Raw genomic sequence first — 14,446 nt, 5'->3', positions numbered from 1 at the left:
GTAGATGAATGGAGGCAAAACCTCAAGGCTTAAACTGAAGTGAATAAAAATTCAAAGCTCTCAAAAAGACACGTGGACAATAAAAGAACCTTAGAATAAAGTGCACTTACTGGTGATCTCCCAAAATTAAGTATTTACAATCCCAAAATAGGGTAAAAGCAATCCCCAAGATATGAAGTCATTCCTTTGGTATTCTCATCTTCTTTTCTTGTAGGTGGACACTTTTGCAAAATACTTGCAACAATTTTTTTTTGTTACATTTGTACCCCGCGCTTTCCCACTCATGGCAGGCTCAATGCGGTGGGCAATGGAGGGTTAAGTGACTTGCCCATAGTCACAAGGAGCTGCCTGTGCTGGGAATTGAACTCAGTTCCTCAGGACCAAAGTCCACCACCCTAACCACTAGGCCACTGGTGATCTCCCAAAATTAAGTATTTACAATCCCAAAATAGGATAAAAGCAGTCCCAAAGAATGAAGTAGTTCAAGTTCTGAGATACGAAGTCATTCCTTTGGTATTCTCATCTTATCTTCTTGTAGGTCTCCAGCTGGACACTTTTGCAATATACTTGCAACAATACAATATAACCTTTGAACCTTAAGCTGGCATAGTCACTGTCTCGTGCTCTGGCAAGCTATACTGTAGCAAAAGTCCAAAACTCCTTCACAGTATGCCTCCCAGCTGGAGATATAAAATTGGAGAACTTTGCTCTTGTCGCCAAGAGAGTAAGACCTCAAAACTGCAAAAACCTTGATGTAGGATGTTTTGGATGCACTAGGGCAACTGGTCTCTGACAGAGATGGGAGACAGCTTGTTGGTCCCATTCATCACCCATTAAGGGTGGTAAGGGCTCCTGCACTAACCCGGCGGTAATCGGGCAGTGCACGGCACTAGGGGTGGGAAAGGCAATACTTCCTATTTAGCAAGCGGTAAGCCCACGTTGGGCTTACTGCCGCTTAGTAAAAGGGGCCCTTAATATGTAAACCACTTTGATTGTAACTACAGAAAGGCAGTACATCGAATCCCTATCTCTTTCCTTTCCTTAAGGAAACAACCTTGGGAGTCTCTGAATGATTTGTTATTTTCCTGTTTTAATTATTAGACTTTATTATAGGTGGCGTGGAGGGTTGTTTTCTCTCTCTCTCTCTCTCTCTCTCTCTCTCTCTCTTCATGAGGGGGAAACACCCAGTGCCTAAAAACATGATCTCTTGACCCTCTTCATGGCTATGCAGTGGGTCAAGTCTAGTTGGTTTGGTTGGGAGGGAGGGAGGGAGGGGATTGTGTGTGTTGGGGGGGGGGGGGTTCAATTTGGGGTGATTGTTCTGTGGTTTGTAGTGCTGACCTGGATGATTATTGGGTTAAATGTAGGACCGATCCTTGCTGTGATGTGTTCATTTCCCCTTGGGAGTCTACTGGGTGATGGCTGGGCACCCGGGAGTATCTTGTTTTTCTATTTTAACTTTCTGTAGTGGTTAGAGCACCGGTCTTGCAATCCAGAGGTGGCTGGTTCAAATCCCACTGCTGCTCCTTGTGATCTTGGGCAAGTCACTTAACCCTCCATTGCCTCAGGTACAAACTTAGATTGTGAGAGAAATATCCAGTGTACCTGAATGTAACTCACCTTGAGCTACTACTGAAAAAGGTGTGAGCAAAATCTAAATAAATAAACCTCTGTCCAGTGACTGAAAGACAGATCTGTCCCCATTACCACACACTGTAGGGCAGGATCAGGTCAAGAGCAGGAACCCCAGGACACATTGTGGGGTCCTGCTACATGAGTATGGAGAATCACCTTTAGTCAGCATAGCATTATTTTAGTTCTGTAAAATCAAGATTGTTTTGACCTTTGTTGACATCAGTTGACTTGCACAAAGTGCTTCAGGCTTTAGTAATTAGTAGGATTGATTATTGTAATTCTCTTCTTGTAGGTCTCTCTAAATGTGTGGTACATAGATTACAGCTGTTACAAAAGACATCCATTAAAATGCTTGTCAGAAGCTGGTCTAATCATAATCATGTGACACCGATACTTTGTGCACTGCATTGGTTGCCAGTAGAATGGAGGGTCAAATATAAGGTTTGACCTTAGTCTTCAAGAGTCTCCTTCTGATTATTTGTCTAAGCTTCTGATTAGCCCCATTCTAGGACTTGTTTTTACATTCATTGCAGCTGAATTTGTTAGACTTTTGCAAGATTAACTACCACCAGGAATTCCGCATTTATTTGGGGAGCCCCAGAGCCCTGTAGTATAAGATACCTTTGTTTTAGCATTTACTACTACTATAAATCATTTCTATAGCGCGTACAGAATGTGTTAATGTTGCAGAAACAGTTGAAAACCCAGATGTTTATATAGTTTTTTTTGATGACTTATTCATTAAGTCCATTTTTTTAAGGAAGATCTGTATATTGAGTCCTGTGGAATTTGGTTTTAGAGGGGGATGGTACTGTGGTTGTTTTATTTATTTATTTATTTGTAATGTTTTGTGTAATTTTGTATTTAATTATTATTTTTATGGTTTTGTTTAAGATTAACCTATTTTATTATATGGGATGACTACTTTTTATTGTACCCCACCTAAAGGGATTTTGTAAGGTGGTATATCCTATTTTATAATAAATTACTACTACTACTATTTAGCATTTCTATAGCGCTACAAGGCGTACGCAGCACTGCACAAACATAGAAGAAAGACAGTCCCTGCTCAAAGAGCTATGTAATAAAAGTGAGCCAAGTATAGGACAATCAAGCCATTGTGACATCACTGATGAGGTTGGCTCTTATTGGTGGCCTGAGGCATTATGACATCACAATATCACCTCTGATTACAAGAGACTACTACTACTACTACTACTACTACTATTTAGCATTTCTATAGCGCTACAAGGCGTACGCAGCGCTGCACAAACATAGAAGAAGGACAGTCCCTGCTCAAAGAGCTTACAATCTAATAGACAAAAAATAAATAAAGTAAGCAAATCAAATCAATTAATGTGAACGGGAAGGAAGAGAGGAGGGTAGGTGGAGGCGAGTGGTTACAAGTGGTTACGAGTCAAAAGCAATGTTAAAGAGGTGGGCTTTCAGTCTAGATTTAAAGGTGGCCAAGGATGGGGCAAGACGTAAGGGCTCAGGAAGTTTATTCCAGGCGTAGGGTGCAGCGAGACAGAAGGCGCGAAGTCTGGAGTTGGCAGTAGTGGAGAAGGGAACAGATAAGAAGGATTTATCCATGGAGCGGAGTGCACGGGAAGGGGTGTAGGGAAGGACGAGTGTGGAGAGATACTGGGGAGCAGCAGAGTGAGTACATTTATAGGTTAGTAGAAGAAGTTTGAGGTTAGTAGAAGAAGTTTATACATACATTATGTATGGACCTTTGGTCTGTCCCAGTATAGCAACACTTATGTACTTATATTTGTGACCTAGATTGGCCACGGTTGGAAACAGGATGCTGGGCTTGATGGACCTTTGGTCTGTCCGACTTTGGCAATACTTATGACCAGAGTGTGGGTCCAGTGACAACATTATCCCCCCTGGCCGTCTCTGCTTTTTGCTGTTGCTGTTTTCTGTGAAACGTTTTTGTTCTCCTCCCGTTTCTCTTGTGGGAGGAGGTTAGAACCATCACTGCCCGCATCGGGCTCTCAAACCCCTGCCCCAGTGCATTATAGGAAAGCAGTGCTTCTTAACTGTTGCTTTCTATTTTGTTGGTTTTCCTTTGCAGTCAGAACCATACAGGGCCCCGTTTCTAGAAATTTAAAAATGTATGGGGTGGGAGAGGCCATCGTGCTTGTTTGCCTAGGGTTCACCAGTGGGTTGATCCTGCCAGTACTGAACAGTGAACACCATCTCTATAGGAGGTATTAAATGCATCCACGTTATCTGCAATGCAGATAACACACGTTATGGGGTCAATTCTATAAAGGCCACCCAAATTTGGTTGATAAAATACAAGGTTCTGAGATTCCATTATAGAATAGAGCGTAATTCAGCATTTGCACACCAGCATTTAGGCACGATGACACTTACGCCGTTTAAAATGCAGATGTAAATGTAAACCCCCGACAGGAGCCTGTTTCGCAGTCTAGCTTTGTCGAGGGGGATTCTGCCGCTCAGTCAAGAGGAGAAGACGGCATCAAAAAGACCCGAGACTCCAGGATCCCCCTTGACAAAGCTAGACAGCGAAACAGGCTCCTGTCGGGGTTTTGAAGATTCGGGCTGTTGAAACTCCACTACGCAGTGTGAAGATACTGATCCGCACTGGCAAGAGTTAAGATAAGTGATCATCATTAGCCTGCCGTGATTTGCGAGTTTACATTAACAGAGATATATATGCCTATCCTATATAATAAAACTCACCCTCAACGTTCTGAGGACACTGACGTCAGTGTCACTTCCTTCGGGTTCGAAGGGTTCGTGGTAGTGAAGCCACCGAAATCACTGTCTCTGGGCCCCGCCCTCGCGTCAAATGTGATGATGTCAAGGGCAGAGCAATGGCGTCAGTGGCTTCACGACTCAGGAGATGAAGGTGGCGTGCATTGACGAGGTGCGGAGCAATGGCGGTCAGTGGCTTCACAACGCCAAAGGGGTGGGTAGGGAGGGGGGGGTTCGGGAGGAAAACCTTGCTAGCACCCGTTTCATTTGCTCCAGAAATGGGCATGTTTTACTAGTACTGTTATAAGAGCAGATCATCATATATAAGAACGGCAGTAGGAACTGCCATTAACAATAGCTGAAGAAAAAAATTAAAAAATAAAAACAAAAAAAGAAAGAAATATTGACCAGATTGCCAGCATTTAAAGGAAGGAAGGGGGGTTAGTCAATGATTAATATCGTCACAAAAGGGTTCTCACTATTAAGTGAGAGGAAAGACAAAAATACCCAGTGACTCAATATATGAGACTTCCCCCCAGAATAACACAAGAGTTAGAACATAACAGAAATTTATTTGAGATTACTCTGTTAACCATAGAGTTGCTGACTCCAGACAATTCGATCTACCCCAGTATTGTTTGAGCTTATCCTAGAAATAAGCAGTGGATTTCCCCAAGTCCAATTTAATTGCTTATGGACTTTTTAAAACCCTGCTAAGCTCATTGCTTTTCCCACATTCTCTGGCAACGAATTTCAGAGTTTAGTTACACATTGAGTAAAGAAATATTTTCTCCAATTTGTTTTAAATTTACTACTCAGTAGCTTCTTTGCATGCCCCCTAGTCCTAGTATTTTTGGAAAGAGTAAACAAGCTATTCACGTCTACCCTTTCCAGTCCACTCATTATTTTATAGACTTCTATCATATCTCCCCTTAGCCGTCTTTTCTCCAAGCTGAAGAGCCCTAGCCGCTTTAGCCTTTCCTCATAGGAAAGTCATCTCATCCCCTTTATCATTTTTGTTGCCATTCTCTGTACCTTTTCTAATTGTGTTATATATTTTTTTGAGATATGGTGATCAGAATTGCACACTGTATTCAAGGTGCAGTTGCACCATGGAGCGATACAAAGGCATTATAACATCCTCATTTTGTCTTCCATTCCTTTCCTAATAATTTCTAACATTTTATTTGCTTTCTTAGCCTCGCCAGTTAAGTGCAGTATTTAGCACTTAACTGGATATAGGTTACCACATAAAGATAGAACTGGTTTTTACGTGGTCCTATTTATCTGTTTAACCTGCTGAATATCAACATGTAAGCAGCCAAGTGCTATCTCCAGCCCCAGAACGCCCCCAAAATAGCCAGTTTTCAATTTGGCGCTAACCATTTATTTTAAGTGGCACTAACTGTTAAGTGCTGCAGAGAATTAGTGGTTGGCCCCCAACAGATGAATGTGAATACCAAAGAATATTACAACTCCCTTCAACAATGTAACTTCCAATACCCATCCCCTCAGCCAACCCACAACAGAGGCCACACTCTCAACCTTATAGCCCACAGATTCACAGACACACACCACATAACACACAATGACCTAAAATGAAAAGAAACACCATAGTCTGACCACTTCAAACTACTTGCAACCCTTTACTGGTAGAGAGGTCCGATCTGACAAAGAAGGGCAAACTTCGAAAGCTAATCAAGAAATGTATTAAGTTATGTCCAATAAAAAAGGTATCATCTTATTTCTTTTCCATGTTTTATTTTGTTTGATTTCTATTGATAACCCTTTACTGGAAAGAGGCCTCCTCCCAAACCACAACCACCCACACAACTTATGAACCCTGTGGCTGAATCGACAATGAAACCTTCTGGACCAACATCAATACCGATTCTTGGTCTCCCCCCCCTCCCCCCCACAATACCACACATTTCCTATCTTCCTGGGAGGACGGATGTCAGACCATCCTCAACAATACAGCACCTCTGAAAACAAAGAGAACCGCCAGAAGCAAGGTGAATCCACGGTACAACAACGAACTGAAGGGACACAAAAGAGAATGCAGAAAACAAGAAAGACTATGGCAGAAACACAAAACATATGACAACAAAATGCAGTGGCGTTCCTGGGGGGGGTGGGGCGGTGGGTGCGGTCCGCCCTAGGTGCACGCCGCTGGGGGGGGGTGCCACGCGCCTGTCGGCGCCGCTCATTCCGTGCTCCCTCTGCCCCGAAACAGGTTACTTCCTGTTCCGGGGCAGAGGGAGCATGGAACGAGCGAAGCCGACAGGCGCACGGCACCCCCCTCCCCCCAGCAGGTAAAAATGCACCCGGGGGGGGTGTCGTTTCGCCGGGTGGAGGTGTCATTTCGTCGGGGGGGGGGGGGCGCATCAGCGATCCGCCCCGGGTGTCAGCCGCCCTAGGAACGCCACTGACAAAACGAAATGGAAATCTGAAATCAGATCATGCAAAGCGAAAATGAGGAAATTCAAATTCAGCTACTACAAACAACTAATTAGATGCGACTACACAAACACTAAAAATAAACTCTACAACATAATCAACTCGCTTATATCCACAGACCAACTGATAGGTGAATCAGAATTTCACTGGGGGGCACAAGGACTAGCCAACTGTTTCAAAACTAAAATAACATCAATGAGAGCCTCCTTCCCAAAAGATGACCCAGATCTTGATCCGTTTTTGCAGCCAGAACAATTTTCAAAGCAAAAGTACACATAATACTTTTCCCTTCGAAAATTGATGCAAAAGTACCTGCAGTCTTTGACCCGCTGTTGACAGTTCGGAATAGTCCCGGAGGATACCTTCATCTACTGAAGAAGTTTTTCTCAGAATCAATATGGTTACTAGTTATTTATTTAAAACTAGTAAAAAAGGCCCGTTTCTGACACAAATGAAACGGGCGCTAGCAAGGTTTTCCTCATTTAGCAGTTGCCTGTGAGGTGCGATGGCCCCACTCCCGGCAGCATCCCACCCACGGCGATGCATCCGGCCGCAGCCATCCGACCCACCGTGCCCATCACACCCACCTTCGCGTTGGTTTGGCGGCGGGGGACCGGGAACCCCGCCACCACAAGTCCTGTGTGCTGAGTACGGCGTCATCGTCGGCGTTGGTAGCTGTGCAGGGCGGAGTTCTGTGCGTCTGACGTCATGCACGTGCAGGACGTCAGACGCACAGAAGCCCTGCCTCCACAGGCTAGGAACGCCGAAGATGACGCCGTAGTGAGCAGACAGGGCTTGTGCTGGCGGGATTTCGGGTCCCCCGCCGGCAAAGCAACGCAAAGGTGGGTGTCTCAGGAGGGGGTTGTTGCGGGGGGGTGCTGGAGGTCCTTGGGTTGAGCTGCAGCTTTAGGGGGGGGGGATCAACCGTTTGTTTAGGTGATTTTTTTTTTCCTGCCCTCGATGTCATGACGTTTGACGCGAGGGCGGGGCACGGGTCTGTGGGGTGGCTTCACCACCATGCGTTCTGGGAGACTGACTGACTTCAGTGACGTCAGTGTCCTCAGAACGTTGAGGTTGCTTTTTATTATAGTAGATATTCAAAATCTGCATCATTTCTGGGTAGAGTGCAAAGAATACAAAACACTTAAAAAAAAATGAAAAGTAAATTAAAAACATAAAACTGAAAAATAGCCAAAAACAGTATTATCTAAAATCCCTATCTGTATGTCACATGCATTCTCCTGTGTAGGAAAAGCCTTTGAAATCGATATGCTTTTAACATCTTATGAAAGTTCAAAACACAGGATACAGAGCTCAATTGCATAGAAAGAGAGTTACATAAAGAAGGTCCAGGAACAGAAAATCTGTCCTTGAAATTTTCTTCCAAACAAACTTGATGGAATGATTTCACTAGAATTGTACTGCAAATCACCTCAAACAGTCTCTTGGGAAAATAAACATAAGAATAGCCATACTGGGGCAGACCAGTGGTCCAGGTAGCCCAGTATCCTGCTTCCAACAGTGGCCAATCCAGGTCACAAGTACCTGGTAGAATCCCAAATAGTAGCAACATTCCATGCCACCAATTCAAGAGACAGCACTGGTTTCCCCCCATTTCTATCTTAATAGCAGACTTTGGATTTTTCCTCCAGGAACTTGTCCGAACCTTCTTTAAACCCAGATATGCAAACCACTATTAACCACTTCCTCTGGTAACAAGTTCTAAAGCTAAACTATTCTTTGAGTGAAAAAAATATTTCCTCCTATTTGTTTTAAAAGTATTTCCATGTAACTTCACTGAGTGTCCCCTAGTTTTTGTACTTTTTTGAAAGAATAAACAATTGATTCACTTCTACCCGTTCTGCACCACTCAGAATTTTGTAGACCTCTATCATATCCCCATTCAGCCTTACCTTTTCCAAGCTGACGAGCCCTAACCTCTTAAACCTTTCCTTATATGAGAGTTTCATCCTCTTAATCATTTTTGTCACTCTTCTTTCTCCTTTTTTTTTTTTTTTTTTTACTTTATATTTATTACTTTTTTTCTTTTTTGAAAGCAGGAACAACATGTAACATAGAACATAGTAGATGATGGCAGAAAAAGACCTGCACGGTCCATCCAGTCTGCCCAACAAGATAAACTCACATGTGCTACTTTTTGTGTATACCTGACCTTGATTTGTACCTGTTCCTTTCAGGGCACAGACCATATAAGTCTGCCCAGCACTATTCCCGCCTCCCAACCACCAGTTCCGCCTCCCACCACCGGTTCTGGGTCAGACCGTATAAGTCTGCCCAGCACTATCCCCGCCTCCCACCCACCAGTCCCGCCTCCCACCACTGGCTCTGGCACAGACTGTATAAGTCTGCCCTGCACTATCCCTGCCTCCCAACCACCAGCCCCGCCTCCCCCCACTGGCTCTGGCACACACTGCATAAGTCTGCCCAGCACTATATCCGCCTCCCAACCACCAGCCCCGCCTCCCCCCACCAGGCTTTTCTAATTCTGCTAAACATATTTATTCTACCCATTTAAGAATTTCATAACTGTTTCCTTAAGATGTGGCTCCGTAGCTTTACAGCCTCTTGGATACTGCAGGGCAAGATTAAGACATAGGCAAACCAGGCATGTGCCTAGGGCCAAATGTTTAGGAGGGGCCCTCTCAAACGTGCAAATTCAGTGGCTCCCAAGGTGAATCAAGCGCCAGCAGAAAGAAGAGAGAACGGGATCAGAACCGCTACTGCTTGCAGTGATCTCTCTAATCTTCCCGCAACTCATGCCTTGTCCTCCACTCAGCAGGTGTTCTCTATGTATCTATATATTTAGTTGTTTTTTTTTAAATGTATACACTGCCCATCAATTATTTTCCTGAGTAGTTAGCAAATCATCACTAGACATGAATTCGTACCTGCTGCTTACCCCTCTGCTGGATTTCCATGGGCTACATTTGTGGGAGTTCAAAAATATCTTTATATTACAGTGGAGGGGGGGGGCCCCAGTGTGCTTGTTTGCCTGGGGCCCACCACAGGGTGAATCCTGGTACTGGCGAGTAATTAGAGCTGATTCCGTGTGAGTGTTGGCAGGTGCATGCTACAGGCCTGTGGCATTGTACAGTTCAGCCTCAGAAGCCCCCTGAGAGCTTTCTTCCAGCCGCATTCTGCCTTTTTCCAATTATCTTCCAGGGGGTGCAGAAGGGAAATAAGAATGAACAATTTGTTTTTTTTTTTTAAATAAAAAGCCTTTTTCGTTTTCTTACTTGGTTTCTCTGAACTTTATAAACTCCTTTCATATGTGGCAACTTCTCTGTTCTTGCACAAAAAGATTTCAGATTACACACGCTCTCCCAATTCATTCAACAAAGAAAGCCCCCCAGTCCTCTCAAACAGACCGAGCTGGGTAGATTAGCACAGTCATGGACCTGAAGTAATGTACCAAGCACATGATGGCAACTCTGTTATGTGTGTTCCCCAACATCCTTTCTTATAAGTGTGCCTTAAATATATCCATTAAACCAAATTTCCAACTTCCTTGAAAGCCATTGTAAGCATTTTTTTAAATTAGCACCCAGGGTAATGCATATGTTCCATAGCTTCCAAGAGCACCTTTGTAAGTGGTACCATATTATAATTGATGTCTAGCAAAGTTTTTTTTTTTCCTTTTTACTTCTGCAAGAGCTTTTATAAAGACATAAATGTCTGATTAATTGCTACTCGAGGGCTATTTCTTGTCTGCTCAGCAAGTGATTTAACGCCTCGCTTTGCTCTTACTCATCCTTAGGCCCTGCAAGATGAGATAAACATTCCTGGCAGTAAAATGAAGCTGAGTTACCTGAGCAGTCGCACTCCGGGCTATAAATCGGTCTTGAAGATCGGCCTGACTCACCCCATCATCCCCTTCAACCTCATGAAAGTCCACCTGATGGTAGCAGTGGAGGGTCGCCTTTTCCGAAAGTGGTTTGCTGCTGCTCCGGATCTCTCCTATTACTTCATTTGGGACAAGACGGATGTTTATAGCCAAAAGGTGTACGGGCTATCTGAAGCCTTGGTAGGCCATCTTTTGGTGGTGGTGTAAATTGATGTCCATGTTATTGTTTACTCTGTAGCCCGTACATCTATCTTACCCTTGATTTGTGTTTGTTCCCAGGTGCTTTACCCTGCATATAAAGAGATCTACAGAATCATAATTTAGTTTCAAAGATGCCAGGAATTTATGGGCATTTAATTTTGTTTACAAATAGAGGAAAAATGATCACATTATTTTGTTGGTAATATCATGTGGGGTGTTCTAGGATTTGGTTGCTCACTGAGACAACCTGGTTCGGTTCTTGTGCAGTAGATTCATAATTGTGGTCATCATAAATTGTATCTCATTTGTGTACCTGTCAGGGACGTAGCCAGACTTCGGCGGGAGCCCGAGGTGAGGGGGCACATTTTAGCCCCCCCCCCCCCCCGCCATTGCCGACCCCGCCGCCGCCACCACCACCACCACCAACTTTGACCCCCCCCCCCCCGCCAATGACCTTCTCCACCTCCCCCCCCCCCCGCCACCAACCCTCCCCCGCCGCTGCTGTCATCTACCTTTGCTGGCGGGAGACCCCAACCCCCACCAGCTGAGGTCCTCTTCTTCCGGCATAAGGTTTCTTTCTGTTTCTGAGTCTGACGTCCGTCAGACTCACAGAAACAGAACGAAGCCTTGCAGATCAGCCAGCGGCATAGCCCACGGCGACGGCAGGGGAGGGTTGGAGGCGGGAGGGGGGTGGAGAAGTTCATCAGCAGGGGGTCCAGGGCCAAATATATGGGGGCCCAGGCCCCCGTGGCCCCACATAGCTACGCCACTGGTCTGGTACCTGTGCCTTGAAAAACCGCCATTTGCAAAAAGTGATCTGGAGCATATTACCTGGACTGGCTGGCAAACTTAAGCTCCTAAATGTATGCTAAATCTATGAGCATAATAGGCCCTAAATTAGAAGCATAAATTTAGGAGCATAGATTATGATGGTAATATAGGAGCGTAAATTTAGGAGCATAATCTTTATAGAATAAGGCCCTAAATGCTTTTAAATTCCTATTTTATAATGTGACTGCGCTAACTGATGCTCACTGTCACACCCACTGTCCACCCCCAGACGTGCCCCCTCTGTGAAAAATAAAGACAAAAATTTTCGCCCATCATTTGTGAGTGCAAATTAAAATTTTACTGTAGGACATCCTACGGTACGCCCTTTTAAGTTGCGGTATGCGCACACTAGTGCTTAACCATAGTTTATTGGAAGGAACCCTTAATGCTTATACTCAAAATTCACTAAGGGGTCTTTTACTAAAGCATCAAATTGGAATTACCACCCGGCTACCGCATGTTCCAGGCAATAATTCCAATTTTTACGCACATCCAATACACGCGGCAGAAAATATTTTCTACCGTGTGGCGCTAACCAGGTGGTAAACAGTAGTGTAGGCTTGCCAACGATTACCGCCCAAGATGGCTTAGTTCTGTTTCTGTGAGTCTGACGTTTCACGTTCAACGTGCAGGACGTCAGAAACAGATCGAAGCCTTCGCGGATAGAAGAGGACCTCGGCTGGCGGGGATTGGGGTCCCCCGCCAGCAAAGGTAGCCCATGGCGGCGGCGGGGGAGGGTTGGCAGCGGGAGGGGGGGCTCAAGAGGGTCATCGGCAGGGGGGTCCAGGGCCAAATCTACAGGGGCCCAGGCCCCCTTGGCCCCACGTTGCTACACCACTGGACAATAAAATCATCCATTTTACCCCAGTGGTACAAGAATGACCCGTGTGAGGATGCACTAAGGCCAGGCTTCTTTTTACTGTAGTTTGGTAAAAGGGCTCCTTAGCGTGCAAATGACATTTACATTTGGGGGATTAGGTTATAGAATTAGGGGTTGGTGCACATTTTTCACATTACAGACTTGTTTTCTTTCAATGCCAGTGTCTGTGGGCTACGAGTATGAATCATGTCCGGACTTGATCCTGTGGGAGAAGAGGACAGCAGTGTTACAGGGTTATGAAATCGATGCTTCCCAGCTAGGGGGATGGAGCCTGGACAAGCACAACGCCCTCAACATACAGAGTGGTGAGTAGACCTAACAAATGTCAGAAACTCTGTTCTTTCAAACTGCTAATAAAATCGATGTCATTGTCAGTGTTGCACTTTTAGACCACAACATCCCGAGATAGGGTTCATTGCGGTTTTCCTGAAACGTATTCAGTCAGAACATACAGCAAAAAAAAAAAAAAAAATGTGACATAGGGGGCCCTGTGCCTGCACTGGATGTGCATAGGTCCGTTTTTCAGCACGCCTGCAAAAAAGGCGTTTTTTTGAGGGGGAGGTTAAAATGGTCGTGCAGCAAAATAAAAATCAGCGCGCGTCCATTTTGGGTCTGAGACCTTACCGCTACCCATTGACTTAGTGGTAAGGTCTCACGCATTAACCAGGCAGTAATCATCCGTGTACACTGGCGATTACCGCCATGCAGTACAAAATAGATATTATTTTCTGCCGCGCGTTTTGGACACGCATCAAAATTAGAATTACCGCCCGGGGCACGCAGATAGAAGCCTACGCACCTTAGTGAAAGGGCCCCATAGTAGGATAAAATACAAAACAAACAAAAAATGATTGTAATAAACAATCAAAAAAGAAAGTCTTTAATTTCTTCCGAAACATCAAGTAATTTTGCTCAGTCCTAATTTGGATCGGAAAACTATTCCAAAGAGGAACAGTAATTGCTAAAAATATGGTCTTTAAAGTGAGAGGACACAAAATTATTTTTTCACGTAAAAGGGAGGAAAATCCAAACAGTACCATAGACAAGAAAGGTGAACGTAATCTTGGCCTAGTAGAAGGAGGGGGTCTAGTGATCAGAGCCATAGGAGCCAACTTTTCAAAATGATTGGGGGTGCTGAATTTTTTTTTTTTTTACAGGTGGTGCATTCCCCCCTCCCCCTGGCCCCCCTTCCTCTCCCCCCCTCCCTCGTCCCCCCCTCCACCAACCCTCCGAGTTCCAGGGTCCCCCTTCCTCCCTCCCCCCCTCCCTCCAAGTTCCAGGGTCCCCCTTCCCTCCCTCCCAGTTTCAGGGTCCCTCCCTCCCAGTTTCAGGGTGGTCCCTCCCTCCCTCCAAGTTCCAGGGTCGTGGTCCCTCCCTTCCTCCTTCCCTCCCTTTGAGTTCCAGTCCCCCTCCCTCCGAATTTTAAAAGTCATCTATCTTACCTCATCGGGGTTAGGGCAGCAGCAGCGGTAAAAAGCATGCAGGCTTGGCTCGGTGCTTAGTTGTTTTCTGTTCTCTCTCTCTCAGCTCTGGCCCCGCCGTTGCGGAAACAGGAAATGAGGGCGGGACCAGAGCTGAGACAGAGAGAAGGGAAAACAACTAAGCACCGAGCCGAGCCTGCATGCTTTTTACTGCTGCTGCCGCCCTAACCCCGACGAGGTAAAATAGATGACTTTTAAAATTCGGAGGGAGGGGGCCTGGAACTCGAAGGGAGGAGGGAGGGAGGGAACAAACTTCTGGTGGGTGAACGAACTTCCGGTGGGTGAAATATTGGGAGTGCTTGAGCACCCACAGCACCCATGGAGTCAGCGCCTAGATCAGAGCAGTAGGATTCGAGAGCTATG

The 14,446-nt window shown here is 45.2% G+C and overlaps 1 protein-coding gene across 1 annotated transcript in view; it reads left to right on the top strand.

Annotated features, from left to right (window-relative positions):
• The window catches only part of TENM4 (teneurin transmembrane protein 4), a 1,172,733-nt gene that overhangs the window by 1,041,137 nt on the left and 117,150 nt on the right, over positions 1–14,446 (top strand). Inside the window, 3 exon segments of the mRNA XM_030200091.1 lie at positions 10,604–10,870; position 11,563; positions 12,764–12,907. Coding sequence (XP_030055951.1) covers positions 10,604–10,870; position 11,563; positions 12,764–12,907 — 412 coding nt within the window.

The sequence above is a fragment of the Microcaecilia unicolor genome, chromosome 4, assembly GCF_901765095.1.
Source record: "Microcaecilia unicolor chromosome 4, aMicUni1.1, whole genome shotgun sequence".
In the NCBI taxonomy this organism is placed as follows: domain Eukaryota; kingdom Metazoa; phylum Chordata; class Amphibia; order Gymnophiona; family Siphonopidae; genus Microcaecilia; species Microcaecilia unicolor.
This window is presented reverse-complemented; position numbering and strand designations above follow the sequence as displayed.